The sequence below is a fragment of the Pelophylax lessonae genome (assembly GCF_965119305.1).
Source record: "Pelophylax lessonae genome assembly, chromosome: 6".
NCBI lineage: Eukaryota > Metazoa > Chordata > Amphibia > Anura > Ranidae > Pelophylax > Pelophylax lessonae.
The window spans coordinates 45,364,967-45,388,318 of record NC_138773.1 but is presented as its reverse complement, the minus strand read 5'-3'; the positions used below and the strand labels follow the sequence as shown (position 1 = coordinate 45,388,318).

General features: G+C 43.8%; 1 protein-coding gene across 1 annotated transcript in view; it reads right to left on the bottom strand.

Annotated features, from left to right (window-relative positions):
• Positions 1–18,793, bottom strand: part of WDR90 (WD repeat domain 90) — a 76,243-nt gene extending 57,450 nt beyond the window's left edge. Inside the window, exons 1-9 of the mRNA XM_082261190.1 lie at positions 18,678–18,793; positions 16,517–16,608; positions 15,265–15,441; positions 11,052–11,190; positions 3,858–4,028; positions 3,022–3,145; positions 1,569–1,639; positions 1,346–1,455; positions 1,086–1,271 (exon numbers count right to left, since the gene is read on the bottom strand). Coding sequence (XP_082117316.1) covers positions 1,086–1,271; positions 1,346–1,455; positions 1,569–1,639; positions 3,022–3,145; positions 3,858–4,028; positions 11,052–11,190; positions 15,265–15,441; positions 16,517–16,608; positions 18,678–18,687 — 1,080 coding nt within the window. The 5' untranslated portion in view covers positions 18,688–18,793. The remainder of the gene's footprint in view (positions 1–1,085; positions 1,272–1,345; positions 1,456–1,568; positions 1,640–3,021; positions 3,146–3,857; positions 4,029–11,051; positions 11,191–15,264; positions 15,442–16,516; positions 16,609–18,677) is intronic.
• Positions 18,794–23,352: the final 4,559 nt, after the last annotated feature.

Below are 23,352 nucleotides of genomic sequence, written 5' to 3'. Positions count from 1 at the left end.
GAACATTATTTTTGTTCCATAAAGTCAGTTTGATCTTCACTTCGGAGTGCGGTCTATCTTCCTGTGTTTGGATATTGCTGGGTTCGCGGACTAGACGTGCACCCGTTTGAAGACTTCATTGCTTATACCCGAGTAGCAGCAGCTCTGTGAGCTATTTGTGACTTTGATTTCACCCATTTCCTGCCCCTCCTCATCTGTATGATTAAGTCCAGTGTTAGGTAAAATGCGTCATTGGAGGAGGTCCCAGATAGGGCTCCCTGAAGATCCTCCTGGAATAATAAAGATTTATAAACAATGTTCTGACCGCTGATTTTCTCTGGTTTACTTATTTTTTTTTTTTATTAAAATGAGAAGTATGGCCAAAGCTTTTTTTGGCCATACTTCTATGGATCACAGGAGTGTAGTTCGTTCTGCACTCCCATGACCCATTTTCAGCTGATCCGGGGCGCAAAAGTCTTCCGTCAGGTGACCATGGGCGCAAGAGTCTGCCGTCAGCTGCCATCACTCAATCAGTCCAGGTGCTGGATTCATCCTGATTTTACAGTTGGGATCCACCCACAAGCCTGGACAGACAGCTGGCTTGGCCTCTCAGTAAGCCATTGGGAGACTGCGCAAGCTGTTACCAACCCCTGCACAGCCTGGTGCTCCAGTGAGCGCTGGAGGAGCAGAGAGCCAGTGACTGGCAGTCATCGCTCTCTACTCAGAGCAGAGGGGAGAACAGAGATCAGCAGTGTTTGATTGCTCAGTTCTCAGTGCAGAGGCAGCGGGGGGTCTCTCTCACTTATTTTATTTAAACCTGAACTTCTCTTTTAATGTTTAAAACTAAATACAGGATCTCTTTAAGTACATATAATAAAGAATGAACAACACTTGCAAGCTTTCCATGTTGGAAAAACACACCAAGCAAACTTGAGTGTCTTTAGTAAAATGCAGAAACAGAAATTCTTGCAGAATCTTTATTAAATGTCCCTGACTGCTACCATTTGTTAGACAAGGAACTTGGAATCAGAATTATGTGGATCTCCCAGACACTCCTCCATGATATGGTGAATACACAGGAGCTTAGAATATAGGGTGCAACTCACTTGCTCAGAGTCATGGTTATGTCTGAGGATAGTGAGGTTGCTGCCATTGTGTGCATAAACATGGATTCCTCCATCGTCCTCCTCTGCAGCTGTGCTCTCCGAGTCCTGGTCCTCGGCATTCCTTCCTCGCACAGATAAGTACCGCTCTGGAATGGAGTCTACACGAAGAGGATTAACCCGCGGAAGCTGAGGAAAGGATAAGGAGGTAAGTAGAAACAGAGAATATAATGAGAAAAGATGGAACCAGAGGTTCTGCTCACCGGTCTGGGGGTGGTGATCTGCTGGATGAGGGACACCCTGTCCTGCACTGGTTTACTGATAGCGACGGAGCGTGGGTATTCCCGGACAGGACTGCGAGGTAGGGGGGCACCTAGGGGTTACAAAAATCAAAAAAGGTCAGCTTGAGAGTCAGAGCAAAGATTTTGGAGACGTTATTAGGATTTTTTGTTATAAAATGGCAGATATAAAAGCTGCACATCTCACCGGGGGCTGCAGAAACAGTCTGTCCTTTCTGAATGGAGTCATATGGCAGCTTAGAGCCATCTGAGGGAAATCTAGAGGAAAAAGAGTCAAGGCATCCGTAAATGACAATGACAAATTTTTTGTAATCACAATCCTAGGTAGCAATATTGCAAATGTGCACCTGGGTTATTCTTTAGAGCAGGGGTCTTCAAACTATGGCCCTCCAGTTTTTCAGGAACTACAATTCCCATCACGCCTAGTCATGTCTGTGAATGTCAGAGTTTTACAATGCCTCATGGGATGTATAGTTCCACAACAGCTGGAGGGCCGTAGTTTGAGGATCCCTACTTTAGAGCAACCATTTTCAACCTGGCTTCTCTGGAACTCTAGGGGTCCTCAAGAGGTTTCTAGGGGTTTCTTTTATCTGTGGCGGATTATCCTCTCATTGGAGGATACCTGGACATTTCTGTGTCCAATTCCACTTGGAAGAGCCAGTGACTTGTCACCAATGATATTATGGCTGTCAGCAAGGGTGGAATTCTGCCTACTACTGTAAAAGGGACGGTCTTCCCACTAACTACCAACGCGAGGGGCATTTTTTCCCCACTGTCCCCCAATACATTGGGGTAGTTAGCACTTCCAATTAGCAGCACTAGGGTCATTGGGTTTAAATCCCAACCACAGCACAGAGTTTACAGATTCTCCCTGTGCCTGCGTGGGTTTTATCCGGTTATTCCGGTCTCCTCCTAAACTCCAAGAGCCATGCTGGTAGGTTAATTGGCTCTGGTATGTGTGTGTTAGGGACATGGGATAAAAAGGTTCAGTAAAGCTGCTTTTGACCAATGTCCCTATGGAGCCCAAATCCAGCCATAAACAGGGCCTTGACCCAAAGCAGGCACCATGCCTCGTCATCTACTGAAAATAAGTCCCACCCAAGCATCCAGCTGTAAAATGCTTGAGCTTTAGAGATCAGTGGCAGGTCTGGACAGCAGAATGGAAGGGATTTGGACCCAGTTTTAACTACAGCAGATGTAGTACAGCCTAAGCCTGTGATCCTAAGGGCTTTATCCTGTGGCTGTCAGGGACCAAAGTGTTGGTGCTTGAGGGGCTGAAGAGAAGAAATGGCAGCTCCCCTTTCTACCAGGGGCTGTAAGCCGATCAAATGAGCAATAGATGACAGGGGAGCCGCGGTTCACCTCCAGAAACACAATGTGCTCGACCTGAGGATAAACAATAATGTATGGGCTTAGCTTTACTTCAAGAGCATGCCAAGGAGAAACTTGATTGGTCCCTATGTACTAAACAGTTTCCTAATATCAAGTCTGCCTTACAGAACTGAAAATTGAAACAAGGACACTGAAAACAAACTGTCACACTGTAAATTTTGTTTGCAGAGTTGGTTGATTCTGATTGGCTATTATAAACGAACACTGAGTTGAGTCACAGGGATTTTATAAAGTCTTTTAGTCCTCACCGTATGAAGTCATAGTAGTCATGCCATTTTTCTCCCTTCGGTACTGGAAATGCCATCTCACGAGGCATTGCGGAGACCCCTTGTGGTAGAGTTTTGGAATGTCGTGCTTCTATGAAAGATAGGTCTGAAATGATAAGGTAAGAAATATTCAGCCAGGGGGGGGGGAACAGCTGTATAAAGGCTGGAAATAATTCTACGACAACATTATGTGGTTTAAAAGATAAGTTCATCTCTGGGAAGAGGCTAGATGTTCCACCCGTTTTTAGGGTGGAACATGTAACATGTTCCCAATACTTCAATCCCCCCTCACTCTCTGTGACAGCAATGCGGGGAGAACTTCCCCATACCAGCTGTCAGTTTTTTAAATCAGCGCAGCTGTACGGGGTTCTGCCCACATGGTCGCATCATTCATTCACAGAGCCCTGTGTTTGAATGAACTACAAGTCCCAACATCCTTTGATGATATTGGCTTGTAATGCTCAATGAGCTAATACAACGCTGGGGAGCGTCGTGGTAGTTTGATTCTTCCTGTCAGTGTATCCGCTTGCTCGATTTGCTGATCGCTGATGCAATGCTTTACAAGCTACCAAAAAAAAAAAAAAAAAAGTGCATTTATTTTTTTTATTTTCTAAAGGTGAACTTATCCTTTAAAATATCATTCTTGATGATTTTAATAGGGCAGAGCAATGAGGATTAGCAGGGCAGAATATTTAACAATTACCAGAATCAGTGCATCACCTATATTTTGCATTTCATCACCATTTGCACTGTCATATGCAGCCACCCTGCACAATAAGGTCATAGATAGAAGACATGGTATGGCCCGGGGACCTTACCAGGCTGGAAGACCAGGTCACTGGTCATCAGATTCTTCACTAGCAGACTTGAGCACAGCTTGACGCTCCTCAGGTGACTGTACTTGCGGCTCAGATACACAGACAGGATGTACTGGAGGTCCAGCAGAAGGCAGGTCCAGCGGGAGCCTGTGGGGGCCGGACCAACTAAGCCTGGTAAAAGCAAACAGATTCACGTAATAGGAATTATGAGTTTTTAATATTTAACTAATAAGAGTGGGTAAGAAATGGAGGTCAAAACAAAACAGGACATGGTACAAATATTTGGTACAGAGACACACAGTAATCAGTAAAAATTACAGATAAAACTGATATTAAAAAAAAAAAAAAAATATACACATTATAATCCTGGATAAATTCCAAATTATAAATGGCAAAAGTTCATATAGTCCATGGGGTACTATGCCAACACTAGTGGCAGCTCCCTTGAGAGTGAAGTTCTCTGGAAAACAAAAATGAAGGACAACAAAAAGGTGCGACAGACGAAGTGTAACAGGTAGAGTCAGAAAGGGCGTTTATTAAAAAACGTCAGCCAAATGGCTACTCGCATAGTGCAAACATCAAACAGGCATGTAGGTAAAAAGAGTCCGTGGTCACTCAGGGAGGCCCCGGGATCTGTCTCAGCCTGTTTGGGCAGGGTAGGTGGATAAGCCGGCCAGGACCCTGCTGCAGTGTGAGAACCAGTGTGGAACGCACTCGGTGTTGTGTCGGATTCGACGTCAGGACATGGCAGATGACGCGTTTCAAAGCTTCCGCTTTTTCTTCAGATCTGGATGGCTATTGGGACTGTCAATCATATAGGCTCACACAAGACACATCCGGAAGAGCAAATATATGAAGCCCGATCCAAAAAGACCAATAATAAATACATACACATATATATATATATATATATATATATATATATATATATATATATATATATATATATATATATATATATATATATATACACACACACACACACACACACACACACATACATACAGTTGTGCTCATAAGTTTACATACTCTTGCAGAATTTATGATTTCTTTGCCATTTTTCAGAGAATATGAATAAAACACAAAATCTTTTTCTTTCAATCATGGTTAGTGTTTGGCTGAAGCCATTTTTTTTTTTATCAATCAACTGTGTTTACTCTTTTTGAATCATAACAACAGAAACTACCCAAATGAACCTGATCAAAAGTTTACATACCCTGGTGATTTTGGCCTGATAACATGCACACAAGTGGACACAAAGGGGTTTGAATGGCTATTAAAGGTAACCATCCTCACGTATGATCTGTTTTCTTGTAATTAGTGTGTGTGTGTGGGGGTGTGTGTGGGGGTGTGTGTGTGTGTGTGTAAAAAATGTCAATGAGTTTTTGGACTCCTGATAGACACTTGCATCTTTTATCCAGTGCTGCACTGATGTTTCTGGATTCTGAGTCATGGGGAAAGCAAAAGAATTGTCAAAGGATCTGCGGGAAAAGGTAGTTGAAGTGTATAAAACAGGAAAGGGATATAAAAAGATATCCAAGCAATTGAGAATGCCAATCAGCAGTGTTCAAACTCATGAAGGAGTTGAAAATGAGGGGTTCTGAAAAATTGTTTGGGATGCAAAGAAAAAAAGCACAAATACTTTCAGGTGAAATACAGGACTCTGAAAACATGTGGTGTGGTTGTTTCCAAGATGCACAATAAGGAGACACTTGAAGAAAGATGGGCTCCTGGGTCAAGTCACCATAAGAAAGCCATTACTACGCAAATGCCACAAAGTATCCCACTTACAATACGCCAAACAGCACAGAGACAAGTCTCAAACCTTCTGCCACAAAGTCATTTGGAGTGATGAGACCAAAATTGAGCTTTTTGGCCACAACCATAAACGCTACATTTGGAGAGGAGTCAACAAGACCTATGATGAAAGGTACACCATTCCTACTGTGAAACACGGAGGTGGAGCGCTGATGTTTTAGGGATGTGTGAGCTACAAAAGGCACAGGAAATTTGGTCAGATTTGATGGCAAGATGTATTCGGTAGGTTATCAAAAATACTGGAGGAAAATTTGCATTCATCAGCCAGGAAGCTGCACATGGGACGTACTTGAACATTCCAGCATGACAATGACCCTTAATATAGGGCCAAGTCGACCTGTCATTGGCTACAGCAGAATAAAGTGAAGATTCTGGAGTGGCCATCTCAGTCTTCTGACCTCAATATCATTGAGCCACTCTGGGGAGATCTCAAAACGTGCCGTTCATGCAAGACAGACCAAGAATTTACAGGAACTGGAGGCTTTTTGCCAGGGAGAATGGGCAGCTTTACCATCTGAGAAGATAAAGAGCCTCATTCACAAATACCACAAAACACTTCAAGCTGTCATTGATGTTAAAGGGGGCAATACACGGTATTAAGAACTGGGGTATGAAAAGATCAGGGTCATTTGGGTAGTTTCTATTGCCATTATGATTTAAAAAGAGTAAACACGGTTGAATGATAACAAATGGCTTCAGCCAAACACTGAACATGAGTGAAAGAAAAAAGGTTTCGTGTTATCATTCATATTCTCTGAAAATTGGCCAAGAAATCATAAATTCTACCAGGGTATGCAAACTTAAGAGTACAACTGTATATATACACATACACACACACACACCCCATCTGGATGTAAAATAGGTAGATAGCAATAGAAAAAGGACAATAAGACAGAGAGGGAAATGGTAAAATGTATGTATATAAATGTGATGTGATTCATACTGAATTAAATGGACCTTGGTAAAGAATATTATTATTTATGCGATCATGAAATGGCTTGGCTAAAAATGTATTATATCTAGTGGTAAGGTAACCAATTACTTTTATCAAATTACACACACACACATATATATATATATATACATACACACACACACACACACACATATACACACACACACACACACAAGTTATAAATGATAAAAGTAATTGGTTACCACTGGCTATAATAGGTTTAGCCAAGTAATTTAATGATCACATAAATAATATTTTTACCAAGGTCCATACAATCCACTATGAATCACATCACATTTATATACATAAATTTTACCATTCTCCTCTGTTTTACTGCCATTTACCTATTTACATCCAGATAGGTTGTGTGCTGTTTAATTAATTATTTTTTATTTTCTTGAAAACGTTCCTTGTAATTGTTCCGTTTTTAATTTGATCATAGTTCCATGTCAGCATAAATGTAATGTATCATAAATGGATTACTGTTTATTGTGATAATTACACATACATATATTTTTATTATATACAACAATAATGGTCTTTCATATATTTCCTCAAGATAACTCTTCCGGCTCTGTCTTGTGTGAGCCTATATAAGATTGACAGTCCCTATAGCCATCTAGATCTGAAGAAAAAGCAAAAGCTTTGAAACGCATCATCTGACATGTCCTGACGTCACATCCGGCACAACACCGCCTGCGTTCCACGCTGGTTCTCACAGTATGCAGCAGGGTCCTAGTTTATCCACCTATTCTGCCCAAACAGACTGAGACAGATCCCGGGGCCTCCCTGAGTGACCACGGACTCTTTTTACCTACATGCCTGTTGAGCTTTGCACTATGCAAGTAGCCATTTGGCTGACGTTTTAATTAAACTCCCTTTCTGACTCTACCTGCTATACTAAAGGCCCGTACACACGTACCGATCATCGGCCGAAAAGCTTCGGCCGACGACCGATCTGCCGATTGTAGGCTTGTTAGTATGATGCCTCGACAGCCGACAGCGCACATTCGGCCAAAAAGAATCTGTCATGTAAGCATTAAAATTTTTGTATGCCAACACCAGAACGGCCGATTGTTCGCCAGTCAGTACAGATTTCGGCCGACAGACAGCAGATTTGCAAGACTGGGCATGCTCAGAAAAGAAAAAAAACACAGGGAAAGTTAACCATCACATGACATCACTTCTGCAGTCGGCAGACAAAATTCTTGTGCAGTCTTTTGCACTTTTCAACAGACACGACAGCCCGGGGACAAAAGACGGCCGATCGTTCGGCCGACGATCGGTACGTGTGTACGGGGCTTTAGTCTGTCGCACCTTTGTTGTCCTTCATAAGAAAATGGAGGTGCTTAATCTCATTGAGTGTGTTGATACATGAGGGTCATTGGCACTGATGCTTTATACCATGCATTAAACCTATTCCACCTACACTCAGGTAGACTTAATTTTATCTTTAAACACCTACGCACATAGCAATAATTTTTTTTTCAAATTAGCTGTCCAGTCAAGATTTTTGAGTGGATATACAGGTGCATATCATAAATCTAGAATATCATCAAAAAGTTTATTTTTTTCAGTAATTCAGTTTAAAAAGTGAATGCTACACAGTGCTGTGGATGGTGGTCTGAGAAGGCTTGTAATGCTGTGCACAGTGCATGGGACAGTGGTTGTAATGCTAAACAGTGTTCTTGACAGTGGTCTATGGAGGCCTGCATTTCTGCACAGTGCTCTGGATGGTGTTCCCTCTGTGAAGGCCTATATTGCACAGTGCTCTGGATGGTGCTCCCTCTGTGAAGGCCTATATTGCACAGTGCTCTGAACAGTGGTCTGAGGTAGGGCTGGGCGATAATGCGATATCGATATATATCGCGATAGTACCGTTTTCGATATCAATAACGATAACCGGTTCGATACTTGAAAGTACTTTTTATGCCCTGGGGGTCCAGCCAGTTCGTAGTCCGCCGCACAGTAACCACCTAACTCCCCACCCAGTAGCGGACCACCGCCTCGCGCCGCGCCTGGATGTGACGTCAGCTGCGGGCGCGCTGTGATGATCGGTACAGAGAACTCCCCTGGCCTGGATGTGACTTCAGTCAGCTGCCGGGAGAGGAAGCGGGCGGTGCGTACTGGCCAGGGGCTGTGATAGGATAGTACCTATCCTATCACAGCCCCTGGCCTGTACAGACGCACCGCCCGCTTCCTCTCCCGGCAGCTGACTGACGTCACATCCAGGCCGGGGAAGTTCTCTGTACCGATCATCACAGCGCGGCGCAAGGCGGTGGTCCGTTTCTGGGTGGGGAGTTAGGTGGTTACTGTGCGGCGGACTACGAACTGGCTGGACCCCCAGGGTGTGGGGGCTGGCTGCACAAGGCAGCATAAAAACGTACTAGTTTCAAGAACTGTAACAATTAAGAACTGGCTGGACCCCCAGGGTGTGGGGGCTGGCTGCACAAGGCAGCATAAAGTACTTTCAAGAACTGTAATAAGAACTGGCTGGACCCCCAAGCCACAACCCCGGATCCTCTTGTACCATGCCAGTCACCCTGCATTCTCCTGCACCATGCCAGCCACCCTGCATTCTCCTGCACCATGCCAGTCACCCTGCATTCTCCTGCACCATGCCAGTCACCCTGCATTCTCCTGCACCATGCCAGTCACCCTGCATTCTAACCCTAGGGTCCTTATTTTAAATGGGTAATAAAAAATATCAATATATATCGATATCGACCGATATGAAACACTGATATCGTGATACAGTTTTCAGCCATATCGCCCAGCCCTAGTCTGAGGAGGCCTGTAATGCTGTGCACAGTGCACTGGACGGTCTGAGGAGGCATGTAATCCTGCACAGTGCTCTGGACAGTGGCTGAAATGCTACACAGTGCTCTGGATGGTGGTGTGAGGGGAGGCCTGTAATGCACAGTGCTCTAGGATGGTGGTGTGAGGGGAGGCCTGTAATGCACAGTGCTCTAGGATGGTGGTCTGAGGAGGCCTGTAATGCTGCGCAGTGTGCTCGACGGTGGCTGTAATTCTAGACAGTGCTGTGGACGGTGGCATGAGGAGGCCTGTAACGCACAGTGGTCTGACTCGGAGAGGCCTGTAATGCTGCACAGTGCTGTATGGTGGTCTGAGGGGAGGCCTGTAATTGTAATGTAAACACCCACAGTGCTCTCTGCTCTGGATGGTAGTTGGTGGGAGTGGGACTCTCGTCGGTAGGCCTTTGCACAGTGCTGCTCTGGACAGTCATCTGAGGACTCGGAAGCCTGTAATGCTGGATGCACAGTGCTGCAACTGCTGTGAAGCATGCTACGGACTCTACTCACTTGCTTGGAGTGGAAGCAGGCGGAGCTCTGTGGAAACCGGAAGTTCACGAGGGTAAACGTCCCTGCCTCACAATTTCGTTTGTGATCGAAAACGTAATTGATTTTCATCATAGTTTTTGTCAGTGGACGAAAACGTGGTGTACTTTTCGTTACTGTAAAAAGGCCGCTGACAAAAAATGGTTTTCGTTGACGAAATTACCACAGACTCTCAGATTACAAGAAACAAGTTTCTCTGGTCTGATGAAACAAAGATTGAACTCTTTGGCCTGAATGGCAAGCGTCATGTATGGAGGAAACCAGGCATCATCACCTGGCCAATGGCATCTCTACAGTGAAGCATGGTGGTGGCAGCATCATACTGTTGGGATGTTTTTCAGTGGCAGGACCTGGGAGACTGGTCAGGATCGAGGGAAAGATAAATGCAGGAATGTACAGAGACATCCTTGATAAAAACCTGCTCCAGAGCGCTCTGGACCTCAGACTGGGGCGAAGGTTCATCTTCCAACTGGACCACGACCCTAAGCACACAGCCAAGATAACAAAAGGGGTGGCTAAAGGACAACTGTGAATGTCCTTGAGTGGCCCAGTCACAGCCCAGACTTAAACATCTCTGGAGAGATCTGAAAATGGCTGTGCACTGATGCTCCCCATTCAAACTGATGGAGCTTTAGAGGTCCTGCAAAGAAGAAGAATTGGAGAAACTGCCTAAAAATAGGTGTGCCAAAATTGTAGCATCATACTCAAAAAGACTTGAGGCTGTAATTGGTCAAAGGTGCTTCAACAAAGTATTGAGCAAAGGGTGTAAATACTTATGTGATTTTTTTTTTTTTTAATAAATTTGCAAAGTTTTCAAAACAAACTTCTTTCAAGTTGTCATTATGGTGTATTGTTTCTAGAATTTTGGAGGAAAATATTGAATTTAATTACATTTTGGAATAAGGCTGTAACATAACAAAACGTGGAAAAAGTAAAGCGCTGTTAATGCTTTCCAGATGCACTGTATTAGAAGAGGTGAACTTCGCAAAGACCTTGGAAAAAAGTTTTGGAAAACCTGTGATACAGAACATCCACATTGTTAGTTCTCTCACACACACTCACCATCACGTGCTGCCTGCATAGTGCTGTCATAGACTGACCCTTTTATAGCACCGCACACAAATGGGAACTGTAGCCATGTAGCTGTGGATTTAAATTCCTTGAAAAGATTGGAGAAGGAGATGCGGATGGTCTGGCTATCCTGGAGATGAGATGAAAAAAAAAAAAAAAAGATAATGAAGTGTGCACTATATTTTATACATAGTCATAGTCCTCAGAAAGGATGTGTTGGAGCTGGAGAGGGTCCAGAGAAGGGCAACTAAACTAATTAGGGGATTGGAGGACCTGGATTATGAGGAGCATCTGCAATCGCTTGATTTATTCTCCCTGGAGAAGAGACGCCTGAGGGGGGACATGATAGCAATTTTTAAATAGCTCAATGGGGATCTAGGCTTAGAAGAAAAGCTGTTCAGTCGCAGGGATTGCATGAGGACTCGGGGGAATACAATGCGATTAGAGGAGAAGCGTTTTAACCTCAGGCAACGTGGGGGGTTCTTTACTGTTAGGGCTACAAGATTGTGGAATTCTCTACCACAAGAGGTGGTCTCTGCAGGAAGTATGGTGGCTTTCAAAAGACTCTTAGACGTACATCTCAAGGATCAGAACATTCAGGGGTATGCGAGATGATTACAGCCACACACACCTACACAGGTTGAACTGGATGGACTGTTGTCTTTATTCAACCTCACCTACTATGTAAAATAAATAAATGTGGCATGCAGGTAAGAAAAAGTTCCTTTAATAAAAAAAATTAATAAATAAAATAAAATTATATAACCCTAAGGTTTATTGGGTTAAGTATCAGTTAAAGTAGAACTATAGGTAAAACATTTTTTTTCAAAGTGTGGATGGAGCTAGGGAGGGTTATAACCTCCATATGATTTTTTTTTTCCCCCCCTTCGCCATTTGTGTACCATTTCATAGATTTACCTTCACTTCCTGTCCCATAGACAAACAGGAAGTGAGAGGAAATCCCTGCAAATTGGAGTCTCCCAGGTCATCAAAACTAGTGTCCCCAATAGAAGACTTACCCTCTATTACTTTCTGGGGACAACCCAAAATTTGGGATTTTTATTTCTACTTGCACTTTTAATAATAATGGTAAACAGGATACAGAGGGTGAATCTCCTTAACAGGGACACAAACAGCAATAAACACTGAAAGGGGTTCCAATCACTCTCCACTCTATCCAAAACTGGAGGATAAACGGGGGGGCTCAAGGCATTCAACTGGACTGATGTTTTGACATTAACCACTTTAAGACCAGGCCTAAGATTTGTTGCTTAAAGTTAAAATCAGTATTTTTTGCTAGAAAATTACTTAGAACCCCAAATATTATATATATATATATATATATATATATATATATATATATATATATATATATATATATATATATATATATATATATATATATATATATATTAGCAGAGACCCTAGAGAATGAAATGTTGCAATATTTTATGTCGCACTGTATTTGAACAGCGGTCTTTCAAATGCAATTTTTTTTTTTAAGAAAAAATACACTTCAATGAGTTAAAAAAAAAAAAAAAAACACTAAACAGTAAAGTTAGTCCAATTTTTGTGTATAAATGTGAAAGATGTTACGCTGAGTAAATAGATACCTAACATGTCATCCTTTAAAATTGCACACACTCATTGAATGGCGACAAACTACGGTAATTTAAAATCTCCATAGGCGACGCTTTAAAAATGTTTAATGGGTACCTGTTTAGAGTTACAAAAGAGGTCTATCACTAGAATTATTGCTCTCACTGTAAGCATCATGGTGATACTTCACATGTGGTTTGTACACTGTTTACATTTGCAGGCATGACTTACATATGCGTTTGCTGTGGCGCGTGGGCACGGAGGGATGGGGGCACGTTAAAAAACAATAAAAACTTTTTTTCTTATTTATTTTTTTACACTTTTCCTTAAAAAAAAAATAAAATAAAAATTTCTGATCACACTTTTATTACAGTCACATAAAATGTAAACATCCCTTGTGACAGTAATGGGCAGTGACAGGTAATCTTTATGGAGTGATCTGGGGTGTAAAAGAAATTTGAAAGTATTCAAAATGCCAACAACGGCGTTTTTGAATACTGTGGATTTTTTTTAAACTGGTGCCCTTGGCTGCCGAGTGAACCGGAAATGACATTGTGATGTCGCTTCTGGGTTACGACATTGGAGACCCGATCAAAGCAGATTCTGCCTTTGATGGGGGGTCTCTGGCCAGCTGACATGCCAGCTGGCGGCTCAGGTCTTCCAGTGGGACGGGAGAGCCCAGAGAAGGAGGAGGTCCATAAATATTGGGACATCGACACAATTCTAATCTTTTTGGCTCTATACACCACCACAATTTATTTGAAATGAAATAAACAAGATGTACTTTAACTGCAGATTTTCTGCTTTAATTTGAGGTGAAAGGTGTAGGAATTACAACGGTTTGTATATGTGCCTCCCACTTTTTAAGGGACCAAAAGTAAATGGGACAGATTAACAATCATAAATCAAACTTTCATTTTCTAATACTTGGTTGCAAATCCTTTGCAGTCAATTACAGCCTGAAGTCTGGAACGCATAGACATCACCAGACGCTGGGTTTCATCCCTGGTGATGCTCTGCCAGGCCTCTACTGCAACTGTCTTCAGTTCCTGCTTGTTCTTGGGCCATTTTCCCTTCAGTTTTGTCTTCAGCAAGTGAAATGCATGCTCAATCGGATTCAGGTCAGGTGATTGACTTGGCCATTGCATAACATTCCACTTCTTTTCTACAAAAAACTCTTTGGTTGCTTTCGCAGTATGCTTCGGGTCATTGACCATCTGCACTGTGAAGCGCCGTCCAATGACTTCTGAAGCATTTGGCTGAATATGAGCAGATAATATTGCCCGAAACACTTCAGAATTCATCCTGCTGCTTTTGTCAGCAGTCACATCATCAATAAATACAAGAGAACCGGTTCCATTGGCAGCCATGCATGCCCACGCCATGACACTACCACCACCATGCTTCACTGATGAGGTGGTATGCTTTGGATCATGAGCAGTTCCTTTCCTTCTCCATACTCTTCTCTTCCCATCACTCTGGTACAAGTTGATCTTGGTCTCATCTGTCCATAGGATGTTGTTCCAGAACTATAAAGGCTTTTTTAGATGTTGTTTTACAAACTCTAATCTGGCCATCCTGTTTTTGAGGCTCAGCAATGGTTTACATCTTGTGGTGAACCCTCTGTATTCACTCTGGTGAAGTTTTCTCTTGATTGTTGACTTTGTCACACATACACCTACCTCCTGGAGAGTGTTCTTGATCTGGCCAACTGCTGTGAAGGGTGTTTTCTTCACCAGGGAAAGAATTCTTCTGTCATCCACCACAGTTGTTTTCCGTGGTCTTTTGGTGTTGCTGAGCTCACCGGTGCATTCTTTCTTTTTAAGGATGTTCCAAACAGTTGATTTGGCCACACCTAATGTTTTTGCTATCTTTCTGATGGGTTTGTTTTGTTTTTTCAGCCTAATGATGGCTTGCTTCACTGCTAGTGACAGCTCTTTGGATCTCATATTGAGAGTTGACAGCAACAGAATCCAAATGCAAATAGCACACTTGAAATGAACTCTGGACCTTTTATCTGCTCCTTGTAAATGGGATAATGAGGGAATAACACACACCTGGCCATGGAACAGCTGAGCAGCAAATTGTCCCATTACTTTTGGTCCCTTAAAAAGTGGGAGGCACATATACAAACTGTTGTAATTCCTACACCGTTCACCTGATTTGGATGTAAATACCCTCAAATTAAAGCTGCAAGTCTGCAGCTAAAGCACATCTTGTTTGTTTCATTTCAAATCCATTGTGGTGGTGTATAGAGCCAAAAAGATTAGAATTGTGTCGATGTCCCAATATTTATGGACCCGACTGTACATCTCTGCAATACATGCACATTTCTCATGCTATATCCATAGAGCAAATAAGAAGTTCATTGTTAGGGATTACAAATACTTCACCTTTGCTTTTTTGTAGCAGTGTGAAATCAGATATTTCTTTTCAGAAATACCACTTATTCAAATTATAGTTTTTTTTTCCTTTTTTCTTATAAATTCTGGCAAATATGATTGGTCTATGTGACCCAAGATAGACCTCTGCTTTCAGGATGCTGAACCATATGACAGAGCTGCTCTACTTTAGCTGAGTGACAGTTTCATAGATCAGGTCTTACCTCTGCGCTCACATCTATGTGCACCACAAAGTGTTTTCCAGGTAATGGTCTGAACAACACGTACAGATAGCGACCCGTCAGGCCCAGGCTCTGGGAATTGGTTTTGGGGAGCTGGATGTAGTTCCCGGCAGGGATTGAGCCCCGGATTTTGTATACTGTACACTTTAGAGTTTTATCCTGGAAATAGAATAAAGATAGGAATGTTACTGCTGAGAAAATGACCATCATTCAGAAAAGAAAAAAAATCAATAAAACATTAAAAGACGCAGACCCCTTTAACACTTTTGTGGTTCTGGTAGCCTACAGTTTTTTAGGTGGAATCTGATCGGCAGAGTCACCTCTGACTTACAAGTCATCAAAGTTCCACCCCAACATTTTTTTGTGTTCTCACTCCTCTTGTTGCATTATCATTATAAAAAAAAAAAAAAAAAAAAAAAAAAAAAAAAAAAAAAGATTAAAAATGCAACAAGGAAAATGTTCAGGAGGATTCTACACAGAGATCCTACCACTGGAGTTCCAAACAAACACAAGATACTGTTCAGTGATTTTACTCTCAGTATCCTTTTTTTGGGTGGGCTAATCCTTGAAGCTAAATTCCAGGATTTCAGCCAATTTGTAAAAAAAAAAAAAAAAAAAAAAAAAGGCATAATACGAGCTAAATCAAAGGAGGTGCATGACATCTCCTGAACATATCTCTATTATTTCTATCTGACGTGTTTTTGGCTCTGCCAGAGCATACACTGATACTCGAGGCTGAGAGAGAGGAACATAGCTATGCACACCCTCCACTCTGCTGCCCATTCAGAGAAGCCTTTGTATTTTTAGAATGAGCTCACATAATACAAAGGCTCCTGTGATTGGGCAGGAGGAGAGGCGTTGCAGGTATAGCAGCTGCACCGACTCTAATGTTTAAGATGCTTAGATGTAGAAATACACTGAAAGCTGTCTTCTGAGAGGGCAAATGAGCTGGCAGATGTAAGTAATAGAGATAAGCCTAGGAGATGCCATGCACGTCCTTGAACTTAACTTATAGTGTGCCTTCACTTTTTACAAAGGAGCTGAATTCCTGGAATTCAGCTTTAAAGGCAAGATTATTTATTTCCCCTGAACTGTATTTAAGTTCACATAAGGACAAAAAAATATGGGCAAAGTTGAACTGCCGGCACAGTATGTTCCGAGATGTTCCTATCCGCTCTCAAGAATAAAACTTGTAAAACTTCCTTCCATATCCATACGTGGTCAAGAAGATTACCATGACACTGGTGACATCCCCTTCCTTGCTCGATCTCTTCCATTCTTCCAGACGCACATGCTTGAAGATGTTCACAAATGGATGCTGCCAGACTTGGAGAACAGGAGACAAGGTGTGAATATATACTCATGAACAGGACACATATAGGCTGATATATTATAGGGAGTGCAGAGAGGAATGCGGATATGAAAGGTGCAGTAACAGTTTTAGATGGATTCTGATGGGCTACCAAAAGGGCCACTGCATTCAATGTGAATCCAAGAGAGATTACTGAGAAACTTAATATATCATGGAGTACAGACTCCGCTCATTCTTCACATTACACCAAAGACCTCCAATTACCGTATATACTCGAGTATAAGCCGAGTTTTTCAGCATGTTTTTTCATGCTGAAAATGCACCCCTCGGCTTATACTCGAGTCACTGACTGGAGTGTCTTTTTAAAAATGGCGCCGCTCGGCGCCGACGTCTCACTGCGCATGTGCCGCATGCCCGAGAATAGCCGAACACCCGAGCATTGGCGGCGCATTTGCGGTGACGTATGGCGGCGCCGGGTGGCACGATTTTTAAATGGAAGACGGCACCTCACCGACAGGTAAACGAGACGCCTCCGCAGCCCCTGCATTTCCTCATGCAGTGCTGCGGGCATGGTACAGGACATTCTCCTGTACCATGCCCGCAGCACTGCATCTCCTGTGCCATGCCTGTAATTACTGTTCCATCCCTATACCTACTGTGCCATGCCTATACAATGCCTGTACCATGACCTGTGACATGACCTGTGACATGCCTGTACCATCACCTGTGCCCTGACCTGTGACATGCCTGTACCATCACCTGTGCAATGACTGTACTATGACCTGCGCCAACTCCTGTACCATGCCCACAGCCCCTGTTTTGTGTCTCGTGGTGGTCCAGTTGGGTTCAGTAGCTGCTGCATTTCCCACCCTAGGCTTATACTCGAGTCAATAAGTTTTCCCACTTTTTTGTGCTAAAAGTAGGGGTCTCAGCTTATATTCGGGTCGGCTTATACTCGAGTATATACGGTACTTCTACATTGGAAAATGACATCTTCAACTATCCATATACCCAGCACGGCCCCCCCTCCCCCATTGGCATTCACCCAGCACTTACCTCCTCTGTTATTATCCACCCCGCAATGACTCCCCCCCGTCATCATGCACCCAGCACTGACTTCCCCCCGTCATCATGCACCCAGCACTGACTTCCCCCCGTCATCATGCACCCAGCACTGACCCCCTTTTATCATGCACCCAGCACTGACCCCCCCCCCCCCTCTATCATCCATCCAGCACTGACCCCCTCTATCATCCACCAAGCACTGACTTCCCCCGTCATCATGCACCCAGCACTGACTTCCCCCCGTCATCATGCACCCAGCACTGACTTCCCCCCGTCATCATGCACCCAGCACTGACTTCCCCCCCGTCATCATGCACCCAGCACTGACTTCCCCCCCGTCATCATGCACCCAGCACTGACTCCCCCCATCATCATGCACCCAGCACTGACTTCCCCCGTTATCATGCACCCAGCACTGACTTCCCCCCTCTATTATCATGCACCCAGCACTGACCCCCTGTTATCATGCACCCAGCACTGACTCCCCCGTTATCATGCACCCAGCACTGACCCCCCTCTATTATCATGCACCCAGCACTGACTTCCCCCCTCTATTATCATGCACCCAGCACTGACCCCCCTCTATTATCATGCACCCAGCACTGACCCCCTGTTATCATGCACCCAGCACTGACTCCCCCGTTATCATGCACCCAGCACTGACCCCCCTCTATTATCATGCACCCAGCACTGACCCCCTGTTATCATGCACCCAGCACTGACTTCCCCCGTTATCATCCACCCAGCACTGACCCCCTGTTATCATGCACCCCGCAATGACTCCCCCAGTCATCATGCACCCAGCACTGACCCCCCTCTATTATCATCCACCCAGCACTGAATCCCCCGTTATCATGCACCCAGCACTGACTCCCCCGTTATCATGCACCCAGCACTGACTCCCCCGTCATCATGCACCCAGCACTGACTCCCCCCTACAGTAGGACAAAGCACAGCTGGGTGACACAGAACATGTCCGGGCTTCTAGAAGGGCCACATTCAGTAAACAGTTGCTCACCTCCAGCCATCTCTGCAGTCTACAGCTCAATCCTCCCGCCTGGACAGCCGCCTCTGCACCGGTGACGTCACTGCTCTGGTTATCAGGCGCGGGATGATGACTTCACGGACGCTGAGGAACTGTAACCGAGCAACCGGGGTCGTCTGTTCCACAACCCCCGCCCACCGTTGTTCTACGGGCTCAGCCATCCTAACCCCGCCCCCGGAAGGTATCACCCACCAATAGACAGCGCACAGAGCTGTCAGCAGGCAGTGTGTGAGGGGATGAGTCACTCTCAGGACTCAGCAATAGAGTCTTACATGGACAGAGATCTGTAGTAACAGATATAATCCTGGTGAGAAATCCAGGCAGAATCTGGAAAATTATAATAAAGAATGTATAATAGCAGAGACCCCATAGAAGGGATGTGTACACCATGGGGCTGACTCCTTTACAATAGTGGCCTCCCTTGCCACCCATCTGAAAAGCCAATTACTGTGGATCGCTTTTCAGAGAGGTGATTGATGGGAGAAATGTCTCTTTCTCACTTCCTGTTTTAACCCAGAAAAGCTCACCCCATCACACTGCTACCATGTGCATTGCATGCAGTCACAGTGCAGCCCCCAATCATGGTTACATAGGTTGAAAAAAGACACAAGTCCATCTAGTTCAAACAATTAAAAAAACAAACCCAGCCATACAATCCCTCATACACAATCCTATACCCGCAGTTGGAGAGGAAGGAGAAAAACCCCAGCAAAGCATGATCCAATTTACTACAGCAGGGGAAAAAATTCCTTCCTGATCCCCCGAGAGGCAATCAGATATTCCCTGGATTAACCTTACCTATGAATATTAGTACCCAGTTATATTATTTACACATAGGAAAGAATCCAGGCACTTTTTAAAGCAATCTACTGAGCTGTAGCAATCTACAGCTCTTACTGTGAAGAAACCTTTCCGCAATTGGAGATAAAAGCTCTTCTCAGAATCAGCCATGCTCAGCATGCAACAATAATGGCTGGTGAACGCATCAGGAGGTATCATTTATGTACACAACCCCCCTCCAGCCATGCAGGGATGCCAGTTTTTGATTATTAAAGACCAAACTCCGGCCAAATCAAACAAATGATCCCTTGAAGCAGCACTGTGCTGGCACTGCAAGGGTTAACAGCTTATTTTGTCTAGCCACTTGAAGACCGGGCCTATCTCTCACATTTGTTGCTTAAGCCCCGTACACACGTGCAGCTTGTCGGCCGAAAAGATTCGGCCGACGACCGATCGGCCGATTGTAGGCTTGTTAGTATGATGCTTCCGACAGCCGACAGCGCACTTTCGGCCGAATAGAATCTGATGTGCATGCTTTAAAATTTTTGTAGGCAGACACCAGAACGGCCGATTGTTCGCCAGTCAGTACAGAATTCGTCAGACAATCAGCATATTTGCAAGACTGGGCATGCTCAGAGAAGAAAAAACACACGGAAAGTTAACCATCACATGACATCACTTCTGCAGTCGGCTGTTGTTGGCCGACAAAATTCGTGTGCAGTCTTTTGCAGTTTTCAGCAGACACGACAGCCCTGGACAAAAGACGGCCGATCGTTCGGCCGACGATCGGTACGTGTGTACGGGGCTTAACTCTGACATTTGTTGCTTACAAGTCAGTATTTTTTTTGCACGAAAATTACTTAGAACCCCCAAACTATCTATGTATTATTTAGCAGAGACCCTAGAGAATAAAATGGTGGTTGTTGCATTATTTTATGTCACACTGTATTTGCGCAGCGGCCTTTCAAACACAATTTTTTTTGGGAAAAATACACTTTTATTAATTTAAAAAAAAAAAAAACAAGTAAAGTTAGCCATTTTTTTTGTATAATGTGAAAGATGGTGTTACGCCAAGTAAATTGATACCTAACATGCTGCGCTTTAAATTGCGCACACTTGTTGAATGGCAAGTTGTTATCTGTTTTTCATCCATTGTCATCCGTTTTTACATAGAGATACATTGATGTCCGTTTTTCATCTGTCAATGGATGGATGAAAAACGGACAAACGGACAGCATGTGTGCACACATGCTGTCCATTTTTCATTTTTTTAATCCATCCGTTGACGGATGAAAAACGGACATCAATGTATCTCTATGTAAAAACAGATGACAACGGATGATCATCAGTTAACATCCGTTTTCATCCGCTTCCGTCAATGTCCGTTTTTTTGAACGGATGAATGCCCTATTTTTCATCCGTCAAAAAAATGGATCGGACGAAAAACGGATGACAATGGATGAAAAACGGATGACAATGGATGAAAAATGGATGACAACGGATGAAAAACGGATGAAAAATGGATGAAAAACGGATGACAATGGATGAAAAACGGATGACAACAGATGAAAAACGGATGACAACAGATGAAAAACGGATGACAATGGATGAAAAACGGATGACAACGGATGAAAAACGGATGACAATGGATGAAAAACGGATGACAACGGATGAAAAACGGATGACAACGGATGAAAAACGGATGACAACGGATGAAAAATGGATGAAAAAAAAACGGATGAAAAATGGATGCAAAACGGATGGAAAACTGATACATTTTGAGGCGACTGAACTGATGAACTGAACGGACCGTATGTGTGAAAGGGGCCTAAGGGCCCTTTCACACGGGCGCTCCGTATGTCCGCAAATCTTCCTATTTTTTTGCGGATGATTTACGGACATAATGTAAGTCTATGGCATTGCGGATGTCAGCGGAATACCATCCGCTGACATCCGATTTTCCTCCTTTCAGTTCTGTTCCGTTTTATGGAACGGAACAGAACCCTATTTTTCCTCCGTTCAAAAAACGGAAAGGAAGGAAAATCGGATGTCAGCGGTGTCATCCACTGACATCCGCAATGCCCATAGACTTACATTATGTCCGTATATCATCCGCAAACGGATGGGATGATATGCGGACCTACGGAGTGGATGACACAAATGTCATCCGCTCCGTGAAAAAAAAAAGTGCCGGAGCGGATCACAATGCGGTCCGCTCCGTGTGAAAGAGCCCTAAGGCTCCTTTCACACACTATGTCCGTCAAACGGACTCCGCTTTTCTCAGCGGGGGATCGAGCCGCCGATCCCCCGCTGAGCAGAAGGATGACAGCTGTGTCTCGGCGCTGTGTGCGGAGACACAGCTGTCAGTTCCCCATGCATCTCTATGGGGGAAATCGGATGGGAACGGACCGTCAGTCCGTTCTCATCCAATCCCGTCCGATCCGATCCGCTGGACGGATGGAAAATAGGGTTTCCATCCGTCCAGATTTGACGGATCGGATCGGGTCGGATGTCAGCGGACATGTCTCCGTTTACATCCGATGCCCCATAGGAATGCATGAGGGGACCGTTCAGATGCGCCAAAAAAACGGACAGGCGGATCTGAACGGTCCGCCTGTGTGAAAGGGGCCTAAGGGGGCAAATCCTTCTGGTCCAGAAGTGGTTAATAAAGTTTTTACCTCCCCCCATCCACAAGTAAAGTGTAAGGTGAACACTTTCCATCTAGACAGAAAAATAAACGATCATAAAATACAGTAACAGTTTGTGATAAAAACAGAGGTTTTAGTTGCCCAACATTTGCAGATATATGTGGAAGTCACACGACCTTATCAGGGCCCCTCTGTGCAGCCCTTGCTCTAGTCCTGATTGGGGCTTTATTAACAGCTTCCCACCCGGCCCTCATTTTACTATAGGCTGTAGAAGTACTATAGAACATTCACCGGTCTGGGTGGACATCATATGACATATTATTACCCTTCCACATTCATATGCAATGGCCAGAATATTCTACTCCTAGGTAATGTAGCATGGAAAATATGACAACAGCCTTCTACTGCCATCTAGTGGTGAATTACCAGAATGGCTTACAGTACTTCATAGGAGACTTTGGGGTGGATTTACTAAAGGCAAATAGACTGCGTAGTTGCTCCAGAACTTAGTAAATGAAGTAAACATTCACTTTGCAAAGAATACCCAATCACATGAAAGGAAAATGTTTTAAAAAAAACTTGTTGATTTGGGCCCATGGCAAGGGCAATAAAGATTATTAGTCAATGATTGTGATTGATGAACCTTTCAAGTACCTGTTGTAGAATACAACCATTGCAGTAACAGTAATAGAGGGCATTACTGCTCCAGTCATATGAGGGGGGTGCAGTCATGTCTAGGATATATAAACCTCCAGTAATAAGAGGTGGCGCAGTAATATCTATGGTATATAAACCTCCAGTCATAAGAGGTGGTGCAGTCACGTCTAGGGTATATAAACCTTCAGTCATATGAGGTGGTGCAGTAATATCTAGGGTATAAAAACCTCCAGTCATATGAGGTGGTGCAGTCACGTCTAGGGTATATATACCTCCAGTCATATGAGGTGGTTGCTGTAATGTCTAGGGTATATAAATCTCCAGTCATATGAGGTGGTGCAGTCATGTCTAGGGTACATACACCTCCAGTAATATGAGGTGGTGCAGTCATGTCTAGGGTATATAAACCTCCAGTCATATGAGGTGGTGCAGTCATGTCTAGGATATATATACTTCCAATCATATGAGGTGGTGCAGTAATTTCTAGGGTATATAAACCTCCAGTCATATGAGGTGGTGCAGTCATGTCTAGGATATACATACTTCCAGTCATATGAGGTGGT